The sequence below is a fragment of the Stylophora pistillata genome, chromosome 10 (assembly GCF_964205215.1).
Source record: "Stylophora pistillata chromosome 10, jaStyPist1.2, whole genome shotgun sequence".
In the NCBI taxonomy this organism is placed as follows: Eukaryota; Metazoa; Cnidaria; class Anthozoa; order Scleractinia; family Pocilloporidae; genus Stylophora; species Stylophora pistillata.
In genome coordinates this window covers 6,289,460-6,312,826 of record NC_142528.1, presented here as the reverse complement: position 1 = coordinate 6,312,826, position 23,367 = coordinate 6,289,460, and the positions used below count along the sequence as shown (strand labels likewise).

General features: G+C 39.0%; 2 protein-coding genes and 1 pseudogene across 3 annotated transcripts; all 3 read right to left on the bottom strand.

The window, feature by feature from the left end:
* Positions 1-2,162: 2,162 nt before the first annotated feature.
* Positions 2,163-4,710, bottom strand: LOC148721562 (uncharacterized). Its single transcript, XM_088735117.1, has 2 exons — positions 3,786-4,710; positions 2,163-3,645 (listed from the first exon to the last, which is right to left on the bottom strand). Exons 1-2 carry the CDS (start codon positions 3,931-3,933, stop codon positions 3,107-3,109), a joined length of 687 nt encoding a protein of 228 aa, XP_088591243.1. The 5' UTR covers positions 3,934-4,710; the 3' UTR covers positions 2,163-3,106.
* Positions 4,711-5,485: 775 nt separating this feature from the next.
* On the bottom strand, positions 5,486-6,463 carry LOC148721561 (uncharacterized; annotated as a pseudogene).
* Positions 6,464-15,787: 9,324 nt separating this feature from the next.
* LOC148721560 (uncharacterized) lies at positions 15,788-21,572 on the bottom strand. 2 transcript variants are annotated; one of them, XM_088735068.1, is made up of 8 exons: positions 21,393-21,572; positions 21,078-21,295; positions 20,046-20,136; positions 19,386-19,541; positions 18,697-18,787; positions 18,084-18,316; positions 17,385-17,534; positions 15,788-17,244 (listed from the first exon to the last, which is right to left on the bottom strand). In XM_088735068.1, exons 1-8 carry the CDS (start codon positions 21,505-21,507, stop codon positions 16,706-16,708), a joined length of 1,593 nt encoding a protein of 530 aa, XP_088591194.1. In that variant the 5' UTR covers positions 21,508-21,572; the 3' UTR covers positions 15,788-16,705. The 2 variants fall into 2 exon arrangements, with proteins under 2 accessions (XP_088591194.1, XP_088591195.1); XM_088735069.1 differs by having other exon boundaries at positions 21,078-21,177; positions 21,393-21,552.
* Positions 21,573-23,367: the final 1,795 nt, after the last annotated feature.

The following is a 23,367-nucleotide window of genomic DNA, read 5'->3' as shown; positions in this document are numbered from 1 at the left end:
CTAACATAAATAGGAGGAGATAGACTGGTACGTGCCGGAAAAAAACACAAAAAAGATTCTACAACAAACTGAGTTTCCTTTTTTTTTCTTTTGATTCATAACAAGAAACTCGCTCCTTATCGAAAAACGTAACTTATTTTCTCGTCTTTGTTCACTGATGTCACTCCTTTTGTCGCAACAACAAAAATATTTTGTTTTTGTGTTTTCTTTTTTTTTCGGCAACAAAGCTGTAAGTGCATTAGGGGCGGACAGCTTTTTTCGGACCAGCTCACGTCAACCCATCCGACCCTGCACACGTCTGCTTTCATTCTAGTTTTCCATGGGATTGCGCGAGTGGGGCCGGACGGGTCGGGTCACATGATTTACCCAAAAGTGACTTGTTGACGTGCGGACGTGTTGACGTGTTCTCCGCAAATGTTTTTAACTTTATATCCTCGCTACTGCCTTTTTAAAAGTATATTATACCAAGGAAATGTATACGAGGGTAGGATTTATCCGCTGCTGATTATTCCTGGCAAGAGAAGCAAGGTAAAACTATCGAAATAGCTTCAAAGGCTACCAGCCATTTCAAGTCAGGCGAGAAAGCTGAAAGTAAAATGGACAGAACAAATGAACAAAGATGTTTTGGAGTGCAAGAAAAAGGCGCTGGGGCTTGTTTCTTCGGAGAATCCTCCTTGCAATGAGAGTGGAAGGAAGAGAGTTATGAAAGAGTTGTGGGATGATATGGGATATAAGAACTTACATTTGAAGAGCCAAAACTTACGGGACCAAGCTTCGAGGCTAGAGAAAATAAGAGATAATGAAACAGATCTAACCATCAGAGAGAGAAGAGTCAAGGATTTGGGGAATGTCACATTTACAAGTGAATATTCTAGTAAGGAAAATGTTGAAAATGAAAGTCAAAACAACCAAAACGATAGGGAAAATGGAAATGCTAATTATCCAACAAGAGGCTTGAATTTACATAACGCAGAGCCACTGTAAACCCCAGAGGAAAGCAGAGTTACAATGGGTGATTAGCCGGATGTGTCTAATGATGTTCCAGGGTGTTTACCCAATTACAAGACGGTCAACTTGCCAGTATCGGTTATTTGGGGCCGAAATTCCAACGGGGAAATTATAACAATCACCATTGCTACGATTGATGATGCATGCAATGAAGTAACAACTTGGAGAAAAACACTTTCTTAGTTCCATACGGTAAAAATGGTCGCGACTTTATCGACCAGTTAACGAAGCACATTGACGATTGGAACAATGGATCATCCATGCAACACCTTGCGCTAAAAGCCGCTATTGTTCTTCTCGCTGTTGCGTTACAAAAACATGGTCAGAGATCGAAAGCAAAGGAGCTTTAAGAATCTCTTGAGAAACGATTAATACTGTGGAGAAATGGCGAGATTGAGTCCCTATTACGCGAAGGGAGAATAATCCAACGGCGCTTATCAAAGTCGAAAAAGAATAATCCACCAAATAAAGCTCGCATTTTTTGGAAAGTTGGTCATGGAGGGTCAGATTAATTCGGCCCTGCGCTATCTCAGTCAGGATGATAGCGGAGGAGTATTACCGCTGACCAGTGATGTTGTGAGACAACTGAGAGAAAAACACCCTGATGCGCAGAGGGCCAAGCTAGGGTCGTTGTTGTTCGGGCCTGTGGAAGATATACCTGACTTGGTGTTTCGAGGAATTAATGAAGAGCTTGTGAGAGAAGCTGGATTAAGAACTAAGGGGTCTGGCGGCCCCTCGGGCGTGGACGCCAATGGCTTCAAGAGGATCTTGGCATGCAAGTCTTTTAAGAGATCAAGTATCAACCTATGTGAGTCTATAGCTACACTCACAAGAAGACTGTGCACGGAATTTGCTGATCCGCTGACCATCGAACCTATCGTGGCCAGTCGCCTTATTCCGCTTGACAAGGGTAACGGTGAGGTGCGCCCAATTGGTGTGGGCGAGGTGATTAGAAGAATAATTGGCAAATACCTAAGTCATTCCTTTTTCAATCACTTTGCATCATTTCTAAAAAGGATGATAATATGTCGGACATTCGATCCATAACCAGTAACAATAACAACTTTGAGATGCAATGAATATATGAAGTTCATATATTTTGAACTGCGGTATTAGATATGTATGATGTACGATCCTCGCAGTAGATAGCGCTATTTATGCAATAGCGAAAATCAGTAACAACTTTATTGGTTCCGAAAATCAATAACAACTTTATTGGTTCCGTAAACTGAGGGTTTTTCAGAAACCATTGCAATGAGATAAAAAAAATGCAAAGGAAGTACTATAAAGATTATGCAATAAAGGATAATGTTAAAGATACTTAACATCTATTGACGAATTAAAACTGTGTGCGTAATCATCCACATGTCAAATATTTACAAATGAACTGATTCAAAATCACTTAAGATTTAGGTTTACTTTACGCTAGAAAAGTATCAAAATGTACTTGAATTCAGTTATCTTTTTAAAATGTCGTACATCATGTACAGCTACGTTAACCATGCTGTAATGTTTTTTAACAATTTTGTTACATATTTTAGCAAACTTGTCTCAGTATTCCTATTCCAAGTTTTCGTAGTGAAATTTGCATTTCTTAGTGAACTAATTTTATAAAATTACCTCGAACTACTTTGTTCAAAAAGCAACAGTTGTGATTTTGGATCAAGTGACTTTAGTATTTTATGGTATTTTATCTGCTAATTTTATGATATTTGTTTTATACTTATTGTAAACCGCACGCGATCGTAACGTCATGTAGCATGCGCTATATAAATCATTATCATTATTTAAAGCAAACCCGAACTATCAAACCAACTACAACTCAAAACAGAGTAATAAATGGACAAACAAAACCTTCAAACGAACAACGTTTATACTCTCGTTCTTGAAATAACATTAATGGTAAACACAATTTTAAGGTCATTCCGAAGTCAGTGACAATAGAAAAGTTATTGTCAATAACATAAAAATAATAATAATAATACTGAAAGTAATGATAATGATCGCGTTAAAAAATACCTGAAGCTAGGAAACTTTAATCAACTTTAAATAAAACTTCTTAGTGTAAGTAGACGTGAGATATCTCTGTTGCTAGGTCTCAACGGACAAAAACTTTCCAGAAATCGCCAGAGGATAATCCAAAAAATTCTCTATTTTTATAGTTAAAGTCGTCACATTCCCATCTTGAGCCTCCAGGAGTCAAAACCCAGTGATGTAGATGTGACACATAATTAGCATGATCGTTCAATCTTCCCTCGCGTAAAGAAGGTATACTCCACCTTTGGTCTTTCCACTGGTTACAAAGTCCAGCCGTTCTAGAGTTATCATCTTTCATTCGGTTGAACGATCCACAGGCCAAGGGACGTGCATCGGTCTGCTTACTGAAGTACTGGACTACAGCTTCACCAGTGCTGTTAGCAGCCGTGGTAACATGGAACGTGCGTCCTTTTTGTTTACTGCAGTGGAATCTCAGTTGAGTGAAAGACAAGTACGTTCTCAGTTCTTTCATGGCAATTTCTGTGATGAACATCGTTCTGTTGCTGTGGCAGTTGCTGATTTCGCGGTAGGACGACTCAATCCAAAGCTCTCGCGAGGATGGGTCGTCCACCACAACGTTGGATACAAGAAGCCAGCCTCCTGCAAAGTAAGAAGCCAACATGAAGTTAGTTCTTTGTGCATCAAACATGATGGCTGTTTCATGATGTAGAATTTCAGAAACTCATTATCAATCAGATTCCTTTTCTTTTTTTAAACATTCTGTAGCATTTTCGCCTTACCCCCGTCAGTTGTCATGTCACAGTAGACCTTTAAAGGCTTTCCGTTCTTCTCAGGGTCGATCCAGTACTCTCCGTCCTTTTTAAAGAAACCGGAGTCCCGGATGTCTTTGCAGGAGTGGCCAGGCTGATTGTAATATAAACCTTTCATAGCTACAGAAGGAAATGCGGTGTTATCTTAGCTTGTTAATCATCACACAACGATATCATTCAGTTAACTCACTCGTGACCGACTAGTGACTGACTTAACTGAAGGCTGAGTGAAAGGTTCACTGACTTGTTGAGTGACTCACTGCTACCTGACCGGCCGACTGACTGGTTGATTAAGTGGTTGACAGACTGATGACTGACAGGCTGGCTGACTACTTGACTGACTCACTGGTATCTGACTGGCTGACTGACAGCTTCATTGACTCACTGTTACCTGACTGGCCCTTTAAGTTGTTAACCTAAACAATAGCGAGCTAAAGCTTGTCACCTAAGAAAGGAACCTTGGGCTTACAGTCACCAAGGACCTCACATGGAACGAACATATAATTCAGACTGTCTCTAAAGCTAACAAACTTTTGGGATTTATTAGGAGACATTGTCATACAATTCAAAATGAAAAAACTTTAACTTTATTATACTCTTCTTTGATAAGATCGCATCGAATTTGAGTTTCGCTTCACAGGTCTGGGCCCCACAGTCTGTAATTAAGAACCTTCTATTAATTGAAAGGACTCAAAGACGAGCTACTAAATTCATTTGAAAAAACAAGGACACGAGCTATCGACACCGTCTAATTCATCTTAATTTACTGCCCATTAATTATTGGCTTGAATATTTAGACCTGCTTTTCTTTCTTAAATGTAAACTAGAGATCGTTAGACTTAACATAGAAAACTATGTTAAATTTTGAAATAGCAAATCACGTCGTGGTGCATCAGGAATTTACCTAGCAACACCTTTCTTTCGAACTTCACTTTTTAGGGATTCATTTTTTGTAAGACTTTCTAATATTTGGAATGCTGTTCCCGATCATATCAAAGCTGAAGCTTCGTTGTCTTGTTTTAAAACTAAGTTCAAATCTTTCTATTTCCTTAGGTTAAATCAAATATTTGATAGAGATAATGTTCGTACCTTTATGTTGATTTGTCCTAAATGTCGTAAAGTTAATGCTTTTACAGTTTGTTCTTGTTAATTCCGCAGTCAGTTGTAAAATATGTACTATATGTTTGTTCTTTTTCTTAATGCGTTGGGTTGGGATTTTAAATCTAATTTAGGGGTTGGGATTAAGGGTGTAAATATCTTGGAGGGGACTTAGAGTCCTATTGTATTTACACCCACCTTCGGGTTAATCATGAAATAAAAAAAAAATAAGAAAAGTAGCTGAGTTCGTAAGAGTTGTATCTTTCTGACGGTTGAGGAAATACCGTAACAAGTAGAAGTTGCTGTCTTGATCCAACACGAAGTTCTCCTAACTAAGTTACAAGGAAATTTGCAGCAGCTAGAGGGGGGGATTAACAATCAGATCTCAGGAGTTAAAAGGTTAAGACTCTGAGAAAAGGGAATCAAGTTATAAGGAAACTTGAATATAACTGTCTGGCAATGAGTTTTAAAGGAGTCCTCATTTGACAAATTACTTCCGGCTACGTAGCTCTTAATAGTCATGTATTTTGTTTGGGAATGTCTCAAGTGAAATTATTTCTAGGATAGCCTCACTACTTACGTGTTACACAGTTTCTCCCTTTGTATGCCGGATCACACTGGCCGCCTTTTGTTGCTGGTTTTTGTTCGCGAGAAACATCCATGCAGGAGGCCTGATTAATTAAACAGAAAGGTGAACTTTTCTTCTTCCCGTTCTACGATTTATCGTTGTTCAGAGTGAATATAGCTTCTTTCCCTATTATCAATATTCAGATGTTAAATATGCGTTTTATCGAAAAAAGGAAATCTGACGTTGCCCTCGCACTTATGTCAACCCGAAAACAGGCTCTACTCAGGTTGTCGCAAAACCGGGATTGCAAAATGATGGAGGTAGTCTAAAAGACCCGCACGGAGAAACGTTTGTCAGACAGTTTTAGCTGCCTGATATTCTCTTACGAAGTATGCGCTACTTTCAAGCCAATAGCAAATCATACTCTCAGTTTTCATCAGTACACAAAAGTAGTTCCAAAACATAAATTGTTCCCGGCCTAAACTAGAACCTACCTGAACAGAGCAATAGTAAGTAGATCTTTTCCTCTTTTTAAAATCACCTGGCTTCATTTGCCGTGTTTTATTATTCAACTCACAGATACGTTTTCCATCGCTGTTACCGGAGTGAACATTGATCTACTTACAGCTGTTATTTCCCATACACTTTATCTGACATTCAAACTCATCCACAACGACAGTCGTGTGCATGACATTACCTACCAAGGCATGGTCTGAAAGACAAAAGGACGTACTTTCTAATACCTACTATCTGGAGAAAGAGAGTATAAATATCCTTTTCGTTGTTGTTGTTTTTTAAGTATTTACTCACCGATTCGAGTTTCAAAAACGCTTCCACAAAAGTCTGTGTTTGCCCGAACAAAAAGGATTCCCAAAAGGATGTTTATGGCGATAATAGCAAAGTGGGTTAGCCCCACAACAGTTATACTAAAATTGGCGGTTTTATCTTTCCCTGGTGGAGCTCCTAAGATTTCTTGTTGCATAATGGTTTTCTGATATTGCCTTCTTCTGTAAGCAGGGCGCGTTATTAAAATCACACACACAATTAAAGTACGAATGATAAATAATTCATGATTCTCTTTTATTCATCGCTTTAATTGCTCTTTAGCTTGCATGGAAATTTCTTTTGTTCGCTCCATTAACAGGAGAATGTTTGAACATTTATAATTATCATTGGTAATCTAATTTGCCAAATCAACAGAGTGGCTTTTGTTTTGAGGAATATGTAAGGTCGACTTGCGATATTACATGCGTTGGAAGGAACACCACCTGCTCTTTACTCTCGAACAGGCACGCAGTTGATATCTCACGAATGAAAATGCATGCGTCTGTAAACCTACACTTTCCATAGAAATGATGTCTCCCTCTTTATGATATAGCTGGCATCACCTACGGGCGAGATGGAGCGAATGTTAAATTCTGATTGGCTACTCTAGCAGGCAAGATGGGCCAGAACACAAAAAGAAAACATTGTTAATATCCTCTCATCGTGACCTCACGCTTGGTCAATAACATAGTTAATAACAAGTATTTTTCGTTCACAAGAAGCGTAAGAGAAGTTACCTGCTGTTTGTTTGGGTTGTATAAAGAAAATTCAAATTAAAAGTTTAACTCAACTTACCAACTTTGCAATGAAGTCTTGAGTCCTATGAATTAACTTACTCATAACTGGTTAACAAATGTTTAAATGATGAATAATAAACACTGTCCAGAAAGTACTTAGAACACTTTAGTCGGGATAATGTCAGGAAAAATTGCACGTCTGAATTGTCAAATATCGTAACTTATTATCCAAATGCAATAAGAAGAGTAAAAATAAAGAACGAATCGAGTACAAAGATGTAAACAATAGCCTCCTTTTGGCGCGAGGATATGCTTCGATAACTTGTCCGCTGCAGAGAATATCTGTTCCGAGATGCGCACAGTTTTCCGAGAAGGAAGCTCGGGGAAATCTGAGAACTTCTAGGAACAGATTATGTCCAATGAAAAAATTTTGTACTTATTGACTGAGTAAGAGGGAAGAACGGAAATATATTTGGCTCGCGGTCATGACTTGCGGACCGGGCGCAGCGAGGTCCGTGTGTCATGATCGAGAGCCAAATGTTTTCCCGTGCGACCCGACCTGAATCAATCAATCAATAAGCATTTTATTATATGACCACTGATCACTAAGTTTCGGAATATTTGAAATGTCTTTTTTTTTCTAACTTAAATAGGAGGCGATAGACTGGCGCGTGCGAGAAAAAAACACAAAAAAGATTTTTACAACAAAAGATTTTCCTTTATTTTTCTTTTGATGCATAACAAGAAACTCACTGCTTATCGAAAAACGTAACTTATTTTCTCGTTTTTGTTCACTGATGTCACTCCTTTTGTCGCAAAAACAACAAAAATATTTTGTTTTTGTGGTTTTTTTTTTTCGGTAACCAAGCTGTAAGTGCATTAGGGCGGACAGCTTTTTCCGGACCAGCTCACGTCAACCCATCCGACCCTGCACACGTCAGCTTTCATTCTAGTTTTCTATGGGATTTCGCGAGTGGGGCCGGAAGGGTCGGGTCACATGATCTACCCAAAAGTGACTTGTTGACGTGTGGACGTGTTGACGTGTTCTCCGCAAATGTTTTTAACTTTATTTAAACTCTTTTAACTTTATATCCTCGCTACTGTCTCTTTAAAAGTATATTATACCAAGGAAATGTATAGAAGGGTATTATTTATCAGCTGCTGATTATTCCTGGCAAGAGAAGCAAGGTAAAACTATCGAAATAGCTTCAGAGACTGCCAGCCATGTCAAATCAGGCGAGAAAGCTGAAAGTAAAATGGACAGAACAAATGAACAAAGATGTTTTGGAGTGCAAGAAAAAGGCGCTGGAGCTTGTTTCTTCAGAGAATCCCCCTTGCAATGAGAGTGGAAGGATGAGAGGATATATTGGCGTTATGAAAGAGTTGTGGGGTGATATGGGATATAAGAACTTACATTTGAAGAGCCAAAACTTACGGGACCAAGCTTTGAGGCTAGAGAAAATAAGAGATAATGAAACAGATCTAACCATCAAAGAGAGAAGAGTCAGGGATTTGGGGAATGTCACATTTACAAGTGAATATTGTAGTAAGGAAAATGTTGAAAATGAAAGTCAAAACAACCAAAAGGATAGGGAAAATGGAAATGCTAATTATCCAAGAAGAGGCTTGAATTTATATAACGCTGAGCCACAGCAAACCCCAAAGGAAAGCAGAGTTACAATGGGTGATTGGCCGGATGTGTCTAATGATGTTCCTGGGTGTTTACCCAATGGCGCTGCGCGCCAGGTCTAAAAATAGGTATGTCATCTTTGGACCCCCCGCTGGTTTAGGACAAACACTCGGAGTCTTTACAAGGACTTGTATGCGAAACGTATCAGAAGGAAGACTATTTTCTAACTTTCTAAAATGGTTGCAACTAGGCATTGCTGTAGGGGTACATGTAAAAATGACTCAAGATATCCAGAAAGATTGCCAGATTCGCTTAAAGAAATACTTAAAAACGGTCGGAAAGCCTTCCTACCGTTCTCAAAGCCGAAGCATGACTTGGAACTTTGTCAACGCCGCCTAAATGCGTGTTCTAGAAAGAATTTCTCAGTTGATAGTGTTAACTACAACACTCATATTTGTGCTGTACTAACCCGGCAATATCTTGAGTGCAGACTTCTTGGCCCGGAGTCCGAGTGTTAAGGCCACTTAGCTTATCTGAGCGCGCCGCGCTGTTTTAGCTACAACATGCACCTTTTCCTTGTTGGAAGGCCAGAATTATAGCTACAGAGTTAGTTTGTGCCCAAAATATGGATTCGTGATCACACTGACTGAAACTAAAAGAGGACAAAAACTCAAATGAATTTTATAAGTATGTTACCGGCAGCATATTTGTTACGGTTATAAAAGCTGACGTTTCGAGCGTTAGCCCTTCGTCGTAGCAAATAGCATATTTGTTACTTGACTTTTGAGCGTTTTTTTTATGATGGTGCACAGAATGGTAGGTACAAATTTCCACACGTTTTCACGACTTGCTGTTTTATAAAGTGCTGATAACATACAAAGGTACAGACTTTAGTCGAAAGATGACCACGACTTTCAACAGAATTTGTAATCATAAAAAACAGTAGTTCTTAACAATAAATGGTTTGAATCCGGAGTTAACATTTATCGCGTAACTGATCGCCCGGGTGTGTGGAGTCCTGTGAGGAACTGTTAACGGTAATACTGACTGTCCCTTCCAGGACTCCGAGCGCACCCGGACGATCAGACTACACTATCAAAAAGGTTCCTTCTTCGTATCCAACACTGGCAAGCTAATGATCATGAGCTAATTTGTATTTCTTGCAAAGAAAAGTGCAAGATGATTTTCTTCTGATTAATATCGTAAAGCATCTGTTTGATGCTAAGACACTAGAACGGGTTATAAATACTTTAGTGTTTAGTAAGCTATATTACTGTTCTGCGGTTTTGGTCTAATACTTCAATGAAAAATATTTCGAAGTTGCAGAAATTTCAGAATCTCGCTTGTAGAATTATCACTGGAAAGCGGAAATTTGATCATATAACACCGGTATTAAGAGAGCTAAGCTTGAAGTTTTAGCATTCAAATGTGTCAAGGGGTTAGCCCCCAGCTACCTTTGTCACAGATTTAAGACACGTGCTTGCGTTCATGATTGTAATACCAGATATAAGCATAACTTGAATATCCCAGCTTATAAGTGAGCTTCTGGGTAACGCACATTTTTATACCGTGCAATGAGTTTCTGGAATTCTCTCCCACGTGAAGTAAGAGAATGTGTTCATTTGCCAACCTTCAAGAGTTTTGATTTAGTATTGATTGTAATTAGTTTTTAAAACCCATTTAGTGGAAAATTAAGAAAGAGGACCAGGACCACTCATGTCAACTCTAAAACAGGCTATTCTCAGGTTGTTGTAAAACGGGGGTTGTAAAATGATGAAGGTTGTTAAGACCTGCTTGGAGAAACCTTTGCCAGACAGTTTTAACTGCCTGATGTTCTCTTCCTGATGTTTCATTAGTATACAAAAGTAGCTCCAAAACATAAATTGTTCCTGGCTTAAACTAGAACCTGCCTGAACAGAGCTATGGTGAGTAGATCCTGTCCTCTTTTAAAAATCACCTGGCTTCATTTGCCGTGTTTTGTTATTCAATTCACACATACGTTTTCCATCGCTGTTACCGGGGTGAACATTGATCGACTTACAGCTGGTATTTTCCATACACCTTATCTGACATTCAAACTCGTCCACAACGACGGTCGTGTGCATGACATTACCTTCCAAGGCATGGTCTGAGAGGCAAAAGGATGTTCTTTCTAATACCTACTAGCTATTGAAAGAGAGTTTAAATACCCTTTTTGTTCGCTTTTATAAAGTATTTACTCACCGACTCAAGTTTCAAAAACGTAACGCTCCCACAAAAGTCTTTGTTTGCTAGGACAAACAGGACTCCCAAAAGGATGTTTATGTGAGAGACTGGCACACAAGCAGTTTGTGGAATTTTTAACAACGAATAATAAATCGTCGCTCCACCAAAGTGGCAATAGGAAAATGTATTCAACAGAAACTGCCCTTATAAATGTTTCAGACAATCTCTTGAAAGCAACTGATGAAAAATCGGCCTCGTTGCTTGTACTGCTTGATATTTCAAAAGTTTTTGACAGTCTTAATCATAATTTATTACTAAAAAAACTTTGAAAACTGGGCCTCAAAGATTCAGCAGTTTCATGGTTTAACAGCTATCTATCCAGTAGACTATCAAAGGGTATGATACGAAGATTCAGTTTCCGAAATGCTACCTTTAACAAACGGCGTACCTCAGGGATCAATCTTGGGTCTAGTGCTTTTTACAATTTATATCAATGACTTAATTAGTGCTATTACCCACAGTCATACTGCCGCGTATGTCGATGATAATCAATTGTACTTTAAGTTTCCTGTATCGGATTCATCAAGTGCTAGCAACCGTAAACCAAGATCTTAGGAATGTTACTAAATGGTGCACAACATATGCTCTACTTATAAACCCTGACAAGACAAATTAGTGGTTGTTGGCTCAGCACAACTTATTAAGAGGGTACCTCCGTTTTCATTATCTTTTTTTTAGGCAAAACTTATCTCACTTGTTCTGTTTGCTAAGGATCTAGGGGTATATATTAACCAATATCTTACCTATGATGTACATATCACAAAGACATAAGAAGAATTAAACATCTCTTAGACAAGAAAACACTTTTATTGCTTAGAAATAGCTTTGTAGTCAGTAAACTGTTTTATTGTTCCTCAGTGTGGGGAACACATCTAAACGCAATCTACACAAACTACAGTTGGTGCAGAATTCTGCAGCCAGAGTTGTTTTGGCAGTTTCATCATATCTCTCAGGGTTGGAGATCTCTTAGATGGTTAGATGTTACAGAGAAAGTTTTATTTAATGACTTGGTTTTAGCATTTAAATATGTAAATGGTCTAGCTCCAGATTATTGAGTTAAATATTTTGTTAAACGTTCAGCAGCCCACAATAGGAATACAAGGGGACGTAATAGTTTTGTGGACAAAGGGGGTTTTACTACCGGGGTCCAAGGGAAGGGAATGGTCTAGCTGAGAATATGAAGAATGTGAAAGAAATTGATAGTTTTAAGAAGACTCTTTCTAAGAATATGTTTTATAAGAAATAATTGTAGTTTAAAGTGTTATTGTGAATAATTTTAATTAGTTTATTGTGGCTGAAAAGCCCTGTTAAAGGGAGTTCCAATAAAGTTTGTATGTATGTATGTATGTGTGTATGTTTATGGTAATAATAGCAAACTGGGTTAGCCACACAACAGCCATACTAAAATTGGCCGTTTTATCTTTCCTTGGTAGAGCTCCTTAGTTTTCTTTTTGCACAACGGTTCTCTGACATTTGCCGTCCTCTGTAAGCAGGGCGTGTTATTAAAATCAGACACACAATTGAAACACGTATGTTATATATAATTCATGATTCTTTTTTAAACATCGCTTTAGTTGCTCTTCAGCATGCATGAAAATTTCTTTTGTTCGCTACATTGACAGAAGACTTTGTTTCAACTTTCATCATTATCATTGGTAATCTAATTTGCCAAATCGACAGAGTGGCTTTGTTTTGAGGAATATGTAAGGTCGACTTGCAATATTACATGCGCTGGAAGGAACACCACCTGTTCTTTACTCTCGAACAGGCACGCAATTGATATCTCACGAATGAAAATGCATGCGCCTGTAAGCCCACACTTTCCATAGAAATGATGTCTCCCTCTTTATGATATAGCTGGCATCACCTACGGGTGAGATGGAGCGAATGTTAAATTCTGATTGGCTACTCTAGCAGTCAAGATGGGCCAGAACACAAAAAGAAAACATTGTTAATATCCTCTCATCGTGACCTCACGCTTGGTCAATAACGAGTATTTTGCCTTCACAAGAAGCGTAAGAGAAGTTACCTGCTGTTTGTTTGGGTTGTATAAGGAAATTCAAATGAAAAGTTTAACTCAACATACCAACTTTGCAATGAAGTCTTGAGTCCTATGAATTAACTTACTCATTACTGGCTAAGAAATGTTTAAATGATGAATAATAAACACTGTCCAGAAAGTAATTAGAACACTTTAGTCAGGATAATGTCAGGAAAAATTGCACGTCTGAATTGTCAAATATTGTACCTTATTATCCAAATGCAATAAGAAGAGTAAAAATAAAGAACGAATCGAGTACAAATATATAAACAACAGCCTCCTTTTGGCGCGAGGATATGCTTCGATAATTTGTCCGCTGCAGAGAATATCTGTTCCGAGATGCGAACAGTTTTCCGAGAAGGAAGCTCGGGGAAATCTGAGAACTTCTAGGAACAGATTATGTCCAATGAAAGAATTTTGTACTTATTGACTGAGTAAGAGGGAAGAACGGAAATATATTTGGCTCGCGGTCATGACTTGCGGACCGGGCGCAGCGAGGTCCGTGTGTCATGATCGAGAGCCAAATGTTTCCCCGTGCGACCCGACCTGAATCAATCAATAAGCATTTTATTATATGACCACTGATCACTAAGTCTCGGGATATTTGAAATGTCTTTTTTTTTTCTAACATAAATAAGAGGCGATAGACTGGTGCGTGCCGGAAAAAAACACACAAAAGATTCTACAACAAAAGATTTTCCTTTATTTTTCTTTTGATTCATAACAAGAAACTCACTGCTTATCGAAAAACGTAACTTATTTTCTCGTTTTTGTTCACTGATGTCACTCCTTTTGTCGCAAAAACAACAAAAATATTTTGTTTTTGTGTTTTTTTTTTCGGCAACAAAGGTATAAGTGCTTTAGGGGCGGACAGCTTTTTCCGGACCAGCTCACGTCAACCCATCCAACCCTGCACACGTCTGCTTTCATTCTAGTTTTCCATGGGATTGCGCGAGTGGGGCCGGACGGGTCGGGTCACATGATTTACCCAAAAGTGACTTGTTGACGTGCGGACGTGTTGACGTGTTCTCCGCAAATGTTTTTAACTTTATATCCTCGCTACTGCCTTTTTAAAAGTATATTATACCAAGGAAATGTATACGAGGGTAGGATTTATCCGCTGCTGACTATTCCTGGCAAGAGAAGCAAGGTAAAACTATCGAAATAGCTTCAAAGGCTACCAGCCATTTCAAGTCAGGCGAAAAAGCTGAAAGTAAAATGGACAGAACAAATGAAATAAGATGTTTTGGAGTGCAAGAAAAAGGCGCTGGGGCTTGTTTCTTCGGAGAATCCTCCTTGCAATGAGAGTGGAAGGAAGAGAGTTATGAAAGAGTTGTGGGATGATATGGGATATAAGAACTTACATTTGAAGAGCCAAACCTTACGGGACCAAGCTTCGAGGCTAGAGAAAATAAGAGATAATGAAACAGATCTAACCATCAAAGAGAGAAGAGTCAAGGATTTGGGGAATGTCACATTTACAAGTGAATATTCTAGTAAGGAAAATGTTGAAAATGAAAGTCAAAACAACCAAAACGATAGGGAAAATGGAAATGCTAATTATCCAACAAGAGGCTTGAATTTACATAACGCAGAGCCACTGTAAACCCCAGAGGAAAGCAGAGTTACAATGGGTGATTGGCCGGATGTGTCTAATGATGTTCCAGGGTGTTTACCCAATTACAAGACTGTCAACTTGCCAGTATCGGTTATTTGGGGCCGAAATTCCAACGGGGAAATTATAACAATCACCATTGCTACGATTGATGATGCATGCAATGAAGTAACAACTTGGAGAAAAACACTTTCTTAGTTCCATACGGTAAAAATGGTCGCGACTTTATCGACCAGTTAACGAAGCACATTGACGATTGGAACAATGGATCATCCATGCAACACCTTGCGCTAAAAGCCGCTATTGTTCTTCTCGCTGTTGCGCTACAAAAGCCTGGTCAGAGATCGAAAGCAAAGGAGCATCAAGAATGTCTTGAGAAACGATTAATACTGTGGAGAAATGGCGAGATTGAGTCCCTATTACGCGAAGGGAGAATAATCCAACGGCGCTTATCAAAGTCGAAAAAGAATGATCCACCAAATAAAGCTCGCATTTTTTGGAAAGTTGGTCATGGAGGGTCAGATTAATTCGGCCCTGCGCTATCTCAGTCAGGATGATAGCGGAGGAGTATTACCGCTGACCAGTGATGTTGTGAGACAACTGAGAGAAAAACACCCTGATGCGCAGAGGGCCAAGCTAGGGTCGATGTTGTTCGGGCCTGTGGAAGATATACCTGACTTGGTGTTTCAAGGAATTAATGAAGAGCTTGTGAGAGAAGCTGGATTAAAAACTAAGGGGTCTGGCGGCCCCTCGGGCGTGGACGCCAATGGCTTCAAGAGGATCTTGGCATGCAAGTCTTTTAAGAGATCAAGTATCAACCTATGTGAGTCTATAGCTCCACTCACAAGAAGACTGTGCACGGAATTTGCTGATCCGCTGACCATCAAACCTATCGTGGCCAGTCGCCTTATTCCGCTTGACAAGGGTAACGGTGAGGTGCGCCCAATTGGTGTGGGCGAGGTGATTAGAAGAATAATTGGCAAATACCTAAGTCATTCCTTTTTCAATCACTTTGCATCATTTCTAAAAAGGATGATAATATGTCGGACATTCGATCCATAACCAGTAACAATAACAACTTTGAGATGCAATGAATATATGAAGTTCATATATTTTGAACTGCGGTATTAGATATGTATGATGTACGATCCTCGCAGTAGATAGCGCTATTTATGCAATAGCGAAAATCAGTAACAACTTTATTGGTTCCGAAAATCAATAACAACTTTATTGGTTCCGTAAACTGAGGGTTTTTCAGAAGCCATTGCAATGGGATAAAAAAAATGCAAAAGAAGAACTATAAAGATTATGCAATAAAGGATAATGTTAAAGATACTTAACATCTATTGACGAATTAAAACTGTGTGCGTAATCATCCACATGTCAAATATTTACAAATGAACTGATTCAAAATCACTTAAGATTTAGGTTTACTTTACGCTAGAAAAGTATCAAAATGTACTTGAATTCAGTTATCTTTTTAAAATGTCGTACATCATGTACAGCTACGTTAACCAGGCTGTAATGTTTTTTAACAATTTTGTTACATATTTTAGCAAACTTGTCTCAGCATTCCTATTCCAAGTTTTCGTAGTGAAATTTGCATTTCTTAGTGAACTAATTTTATAAAATTACCTCGAACTACTTTGTTCAAAAAGCAACAGTTGTAATTTTGGATCAAGTGACTTTAGTATTTTATGGTATTTTATCTGCTAATTTTATGATATTTGTTTTATACTTATTGTAAACCGCACGCGATCGTAACGTCATGTAGCATGCGCTATATAAATCATTATCATTATTTAAAGCAAACCCGAACTACCAAACCAACTACAACTCAAAACAGAGTAATAAATGGACAAACAAAACCTTCAAACGAACAACGTGTATACTCGTTCTTGAAATAACATTAGTGGTAAACACAATTTTAAGGTCATTCCGAAGTCAGTGACAATAGAAAAATTATTGTCAATAACATAAAAATAATAATAATAATACTGAAAGTAATGATAATGATAGCGTTAAAAAATACCTGAAGCTAGGAAACTTTAATCAACTTTAAATAAAACTTCTTAGTGTAAGCAGACGTGAGATATCTCTGGTGCTAGGTCTCAACGGACAAAAACTTTCCAGAAATCGCCAGAGGATAATCCAAAAAATTCTTTATTTCCATAGTTAAAGTCGTCACATTCCCATCTTGAGCCTCCAGGAGTCAAAAACCAGTGATGTAGATGTGACACATAATTAGCATGATCGTTCAATCTTCCCTCCCGTAAAGAAGGTTTACTCCACCTTTGGTCTTTCCACTGGTTACAAAGTCCAGCCGTTCTAGAGTTATCATCTTTCATTCGGTTGAACGATCCACAGGCCAAGGGACGTGCATCTGTCTGCTTACTGAAGTACTGGACTACAGCTTCACCAGTGCTGTTAGCAGCCGTGGTAACATGGAACGTGCGTCCTTTTTGTTTACTGCAGTGGAATCTCAGTTGAGTGAAAGACAAGTACGTTCTCAGTTCTTTCATGGCAATTTCTGTGATGAACAACGTTCTGTTGCTGTGGCAGTTGCTGATTTCGCGGTAGGACGACTCAATCCAAAGCTCTCGTGAGGATGGGTCGTCCACCACAAAGTTGGATACAAGAAGCCAGCCTCCTGAAAAATACGAAGCCAACATGAGGTTAGTTCTTTGTGCATCAAACATGATGGCTGTTTCATGATGTAGAACTTCAGAAACTCATTATCAATCAGATTCCTTTTCTGTTTTTAAACATTCTGTAGCATTTTCGCCTTACCCCCGTCAGTTGTCATGTCACAGTAGACCTTTAAAGGCTTTCCGTTCTTCTCAGGGTCGATCCAGTACTCTCCGTCCTTTTTAAAGAAACCGGAGTCCCGGATGTCTTTGCAGGAGTGGCCAGGCTGATTGTAATATAAGCCTTTGATAGCTACAGAAGGAAATGCGGTGTTATCTTAGCGTGTTAATCATCACACAACGATATCAGTGCAAGAGAGCCTAGACCTGCTTAGTTACAAGGCCCGCATGTAACTTGTTGTGTCATAAAGGCATCTCGTTATGGAGCCTGGAGAAATATGTTCCATCGCTCATCATTCAATCAATCAATCAATCAATGAAGTTTATTGTCTTTACGTGAGGCATGGTTACCCAGATGTTCATGTATGAAACGCAAGACAGCAACCCACCCATCCCACCCCAGGGGAGGACATACATCACACAGTAATCTCGTGCGTGGGAAATTAAAGTCTCCTACCCCTAACCATGGAGGAGACGGGACCTCCATTTATTCGTCCCTTTCCGAGAAGACTAGAATATCTAACCATTTCTTAATGTTATAGAAAGGCAGCATAATCTTCTCAATTATTTGAGACCTTGAGTGTTGGTCCGGCAGGGGCTCGAACCCTCGACCTCCTGCACAACAGTCCAGTGCGCTATCCATTGAGCTAACCGGGAGGCGGTTAGCTCAACGAAGATATACCTGTAGATGATGGAATTGTCAGAGATATCTCACTGGGTCCCCTTCCTGCCTTGGCATTTTGTTGTGCAATCCAAGATGGTTTGTTCACACCTGCAAATCCCAGCAAAGCAAAAGATCCTCTGTGCTCTGTCAGATTGAGGAGGTCATCAGTAGCCCCAACTCTTTTTAGAGCGTCAATCGCTGGTGATATGTATATCGAGCCTTCATCTTGAATGGCGATCAGAATGATTTTTCTGCAATCGGAGCAAACATTATTTTTCCATGTAAAAGGCAAACAAATGTATTTTATTGCTAAAAAAGCGCAGCAAAGAAATATTCTACTTGGTAATGAATTAACATTTTAAAATAGATTCCCCACAGATTATCTGAATCTCGTTTTATGGGCATATCTCAGATTCAGCTTCGGATGGAAGTTATTGCGGACAAATGTTTATGCGTTCGACATTGGAAGCAATCCCGAACAGTTTCCAAAAATAGAAAAATATATCTCTTTAAAGAGATTGCAAATATAAAAAAGTACAGCTGGAGTAATATAACTTGGGATCGATGATTTTTGACTAATCAGACGCCACATTTATGATGGCGAAATTACAGCTTCAAACATGGTACATACTTTCCTTTTATGCCGTTAAGAAAGTCTCTCAGGTGATTACCAGCGGAACTATTCCCATGAGTGTCAAACCCTGTTGCTCTTAGAACAGTTCCTGAAAATGAAAAGGGGACCAAATGTTTCCTTTCCACTACAATTAGGATTACAACGAGTACGTACATTGTAAAGAAATATTAACGAAATAATAATTATTCGAACCGGAGTTAATACCGCAGCCTTTGAACCGAGCACATCTTAATCCTTAATTAAGACGATGGAGTCGATAGCGAGACAGCGGTGTTACCTTTTGGCGTATGAGCGCAGATCAGGCTAGGTAGGCTTTTTCGGGAAAATTGTCAGAGGTAAGGTTGATTACCTATTTCATTTCACCTCAGAAAAGTGATGATCCAAGTTGATTATAAAATACAAATTAACTCTGGGTCGTTTAAATATGGGACTGCGGAAGTACTCGAGGTTTTTTCTATTTCATACCTGCAGAGGATGCCGGTATATTGTCTGCGACTGGGATCTCAGTGAGAAGAAACAATCGAGAAAAAAAAAGACAAGAGATAACTGGTGGTATCGTGTTCAGCCTGGAACTGTCAGCTGGCCACTGATATCTTATCAAGTTTCTTTAGAGTTTATCTGAAAATTTTCCTCAATTTTTTCCAACGTTTCGAGGGACGATAAGTAGTAAGCCTGGACTTTGTTACCTGTTAAAGCGCTGATAACAACCACATTATGGCCTCTTGTGTGTGGAGAATAATCTTTTCCATTCACTTTGATGTAGGCGATACCACATGTGCTTGGTGTAATTCCTGGATCAGCACAACCCTCACTGCGGATGAATACTTTTACCCCTAATTTTCCTTTTCACATGTACAAACATAAATATAAAGGCATTCATTACAAAGATCAGGAGTCTTGGTTTCATTCTGAGTCTCAGTGGCAACAAAAGGGGAGTCTAAGTATTGTTTGGGATGCTAGTTTTATCTCTGGGTGGATATTAAGGGTATCTCTGAAAAACGTTTTGCGTAAAGGTGAAACATTTTGGTCCCAGAGTTCATTTTGGAGACTTTCTGGAGTCTTAAATTTGTTATAGTTGCTGACCTTCGGCCAGCCAGACCGGAACACAACAGTTTTTTACTTCAGGTGCGCATCTTTTCGTGAGATTCTACATGTCTTCTCTCGCCACTTTATATTTTGTTTAAGTTTGTTCTCAGCAGGTTCCTCTAACGTCATGACTCATCTATAACACAATCAGTAACATTATCCAACGCCTCGAGCTGTCAAAAGGAGGCAGTACGTAATCATTTTGCAGTTGGTCTAAAAAGCTGGGGATACATAACCATCAAAATCTTCTGAATACTTACGCGTTTGACAGAGTGTTCCATGATATCCCGGATGACACTGACCGCTCTTAGCGGGTCGATTTTGCTCACGAGAAACATCCATGCAGGAAGCCTAACATAATTAAAACAAAAGAAAGGAAAATTGATTTGTTTCCCTTTGTTTTCTCAACACTGCATTAAGAGGAAAAAAATCTACCCATCATAACTTTTTTTCTTCAATAACTCTGTACAAAAGTGGATAACACCCATTTAGCTCTGGCCACTCTTGATAGCATGAAATTTCTATGATGACGAATAATCGTTCAAAATAGTAGAATCTTTTCAAACTAAAGAACTATTGAGAAAACTGATACAGATACCGAGAACGCGCCAAAAACGTAATTAACTTGAGGCTAAGAGATGAAGCTTACCCAATAATTTGCATCAGGCTCCATACTTAGTATGAATAGGTGATATAGCCAACTGGTGTTTCAACACATCATCTTCGCAGAAACGTAGCGGATATAGGTATATAACACCTTTAACAATATGTCTGCACTTATTAAATGATAATTTCCTTGTCATTCTCAGTTTTAAGACCGATAAAGAGAAAAACAAATTTAAAGTTCCGAACTTCTCTACCTCGTAACCTAAAAAAATAGTCAATACTGTGTCAAGCTCGATATGAAAAACGAAATGAAGACACCTATTTTGTCTTTGCTCTCAACAGCCAAATTGGATGATCGTAAAAAAAGGAGCTATGTTTTTTTACACTCAAAACTTTTGAGTGTAAAAAAACATAGCTCCTTTTTTCTGGCTGAACCAGAATTGCTCTTGGCTTCGTCTCGAGCAACTCTTTCGCTTCTCTCATGCTCTCCGAGGCTTCCTCCGTGCCTCCACAACTTGATATATGCACGCTTAGCATGAATCAATTCTTCAATCAGGATTGCATCGATCTTCAGTATGACTGTATTTAAATCACGCCGGTTAATCACGTTCAAAACAAAATAAATTAACCGAATATCTTTGGCATATTGGCAAGTAACCACGATAAATTTAAAACTTAATACCTACCTGAACAGAGCCATAGTATGTAGATCCTTTCTTCCGTTCAAGATCACTCGGCTTCAACTGCCGTGTTTTGTTATTTAATTCACAGATGCGCTGTCCAGTACTGTCACCGGGATAAACATTGACCGACTTACAACTCTTATTTCCCATACATTTTAACCGACACTCAAACTCGTCCACAACAACAGTCGTGTACATAACGTGACCTAATAAAGCATGGTCTGAAGGTGAAATAAAAAAAGAACTGATGTTTTTCACCTGAATGTATTCGAAATGAAGCCTGAGAATCAAATTCGGGCAGTTTGAGGTTTAACTCACCGAGTTGAGTTTCGAAAACGCATCCGCAAAAGTCCCCTTTTGTCAGGACAATCAGGAATCCGAGGAAGATATTAAGAGTCACAATGGAATACTGGACCAGCCGTAATACAGCCATTCTAGTTTATTTCCGCGTTGTCGCACTGCTCTTCCAAGAGGAACTTCTTCACTTGATAGACATGATCTGCAATTCAATTGCTCTCCCTTAATTCTCCTTAATTTGTTTTCCTGAGCAAGTAGACTACTCCTCATTGGACGACAACTTAAATAAAAAATTAATCATTTATAATTCAAAGCTCTTATTTAATTCAGTTATAATATTACAATTGCTTTTCGAGTGCTGATTTCCTTTCTTTTTTGAAAGTAAGTTTGCTCTTCTTTTTCCCATAAAATATAATTGCCAGCTTTGCAAACTTTTTTCTTTTTTTAAGTAATTTACAGACTTTTCGCAATTTTTACAACTTTTCGAAAGCAACATTAATGGTTCGAAAAAGTCGAACTACTTGATTGGCTAACGAGAAAGCAGATGTCAAACACAAAGAGGAGACCCATCGAAGTTTGCTTTTTAATTGAATAAAAGAAGAAGAAACTCAAGAAAGGCTCGCGAAAACGTGCACTTTTTCGGTAAAAAAATACGAAACAAAGAGCTAAAACCTTGGAGATGGAAAAAGAAGCACGATTGACCGCACTTGCGTTAAGTGGGAAGAACCGATAGCGGCCTCCCTGATTCTAACTCGGGTATCATGAGTAGAAACGTTATAAGCGAGCTTTATAGCTGGTAACTCGTTAAAATTCAATTTAACAAGATATGTATATAATCCATAATTTATGACCGCGATAAGAAACAATATGGCCTCTTAGCAACAGCCCCATTCTTTATTTATGAAACGTATTCATTGTATCAAGATGTAATGCTTGTTGAAAAAAGCGGTAATATTTCTACTAATCTGGTACCCAGATCGTACCGTGTAACACACCTACACATGACCCCGTGTAACTGTCACTGAAATGTAGGATCTTACAACCACCTTGCCGCAAAAGGTCTGGGTACGAGACCATGTCTGCATATGAGCTATGTGGCTAATCAAGCCAGAGCCTATTCCGGTTGGTGCCCGACCTCCTCCCTCCCCCTCTTAAGCTTGTTAGTAGCTTTTCGTCAGGCGCCCCTGACATTTCGCTGCTACCCATTTTACTATTCTGGGCCAATGACGGCACACTATACTCGGTCAGTGATGGCCCCCTATGTTTAAAAATGGAAAAAGTGTGGTCAGGAGATGTCATGAGTTTTATGCAAATTGGTATCCTCTGACTGTTGTTATTTCTGAAAACAGACGTTTCGGCTAATGCTTAAGCCTTCATCAGTGATATGAAAAAACGAAGATCGTTATCATACGCTATTTAAAGTTAAAACGTGACGCGAAGCTTGCGCGCGTAACTATGTATTTGATGCTCGCGCGAGGTCTTTATAGGCTTCTGGAAGTACGATGTGATCGTTCCCAGCATTCGGATCTAAAGTAGAGTGCCAGGCTTCAAGGAAAAGTCTCTCGTGGTAATTGGATTCAAAACCAATGACCCTGACGTTTGTAAAGTCCATGTTATGGTCGAAAAGGTGGACATGGCTTGCGACTTTGGAGTTTAAGTCAATACCTGCAATTGCCTTTTTGTGCTCCACAATTCTGGTCTTTGATGACCTTTCTGTTTGGCCATAGTACTTAAAATTACATTGTGTGCAATTGATTTTGTACACCAAGCCTGACTTCTGGCGGTCAGGTTCGTCTCGCTCCTTGGGGCATGGAAAAAGGCTGTTGCTTGTTTGTTGTGGTTTGTAGGCTACTTTATTCGTATCAAGAAATGGTCTATTTTTCCGGCTCAACTTCACATATTAAGTAGTAAACAATAGTCCTTTTGTTCTTTGTAGCGCTGAGGGACTTTGGCCGAAGCGACGCGAAAAAGTTCGTGACTAATCGGAAAAAAATTT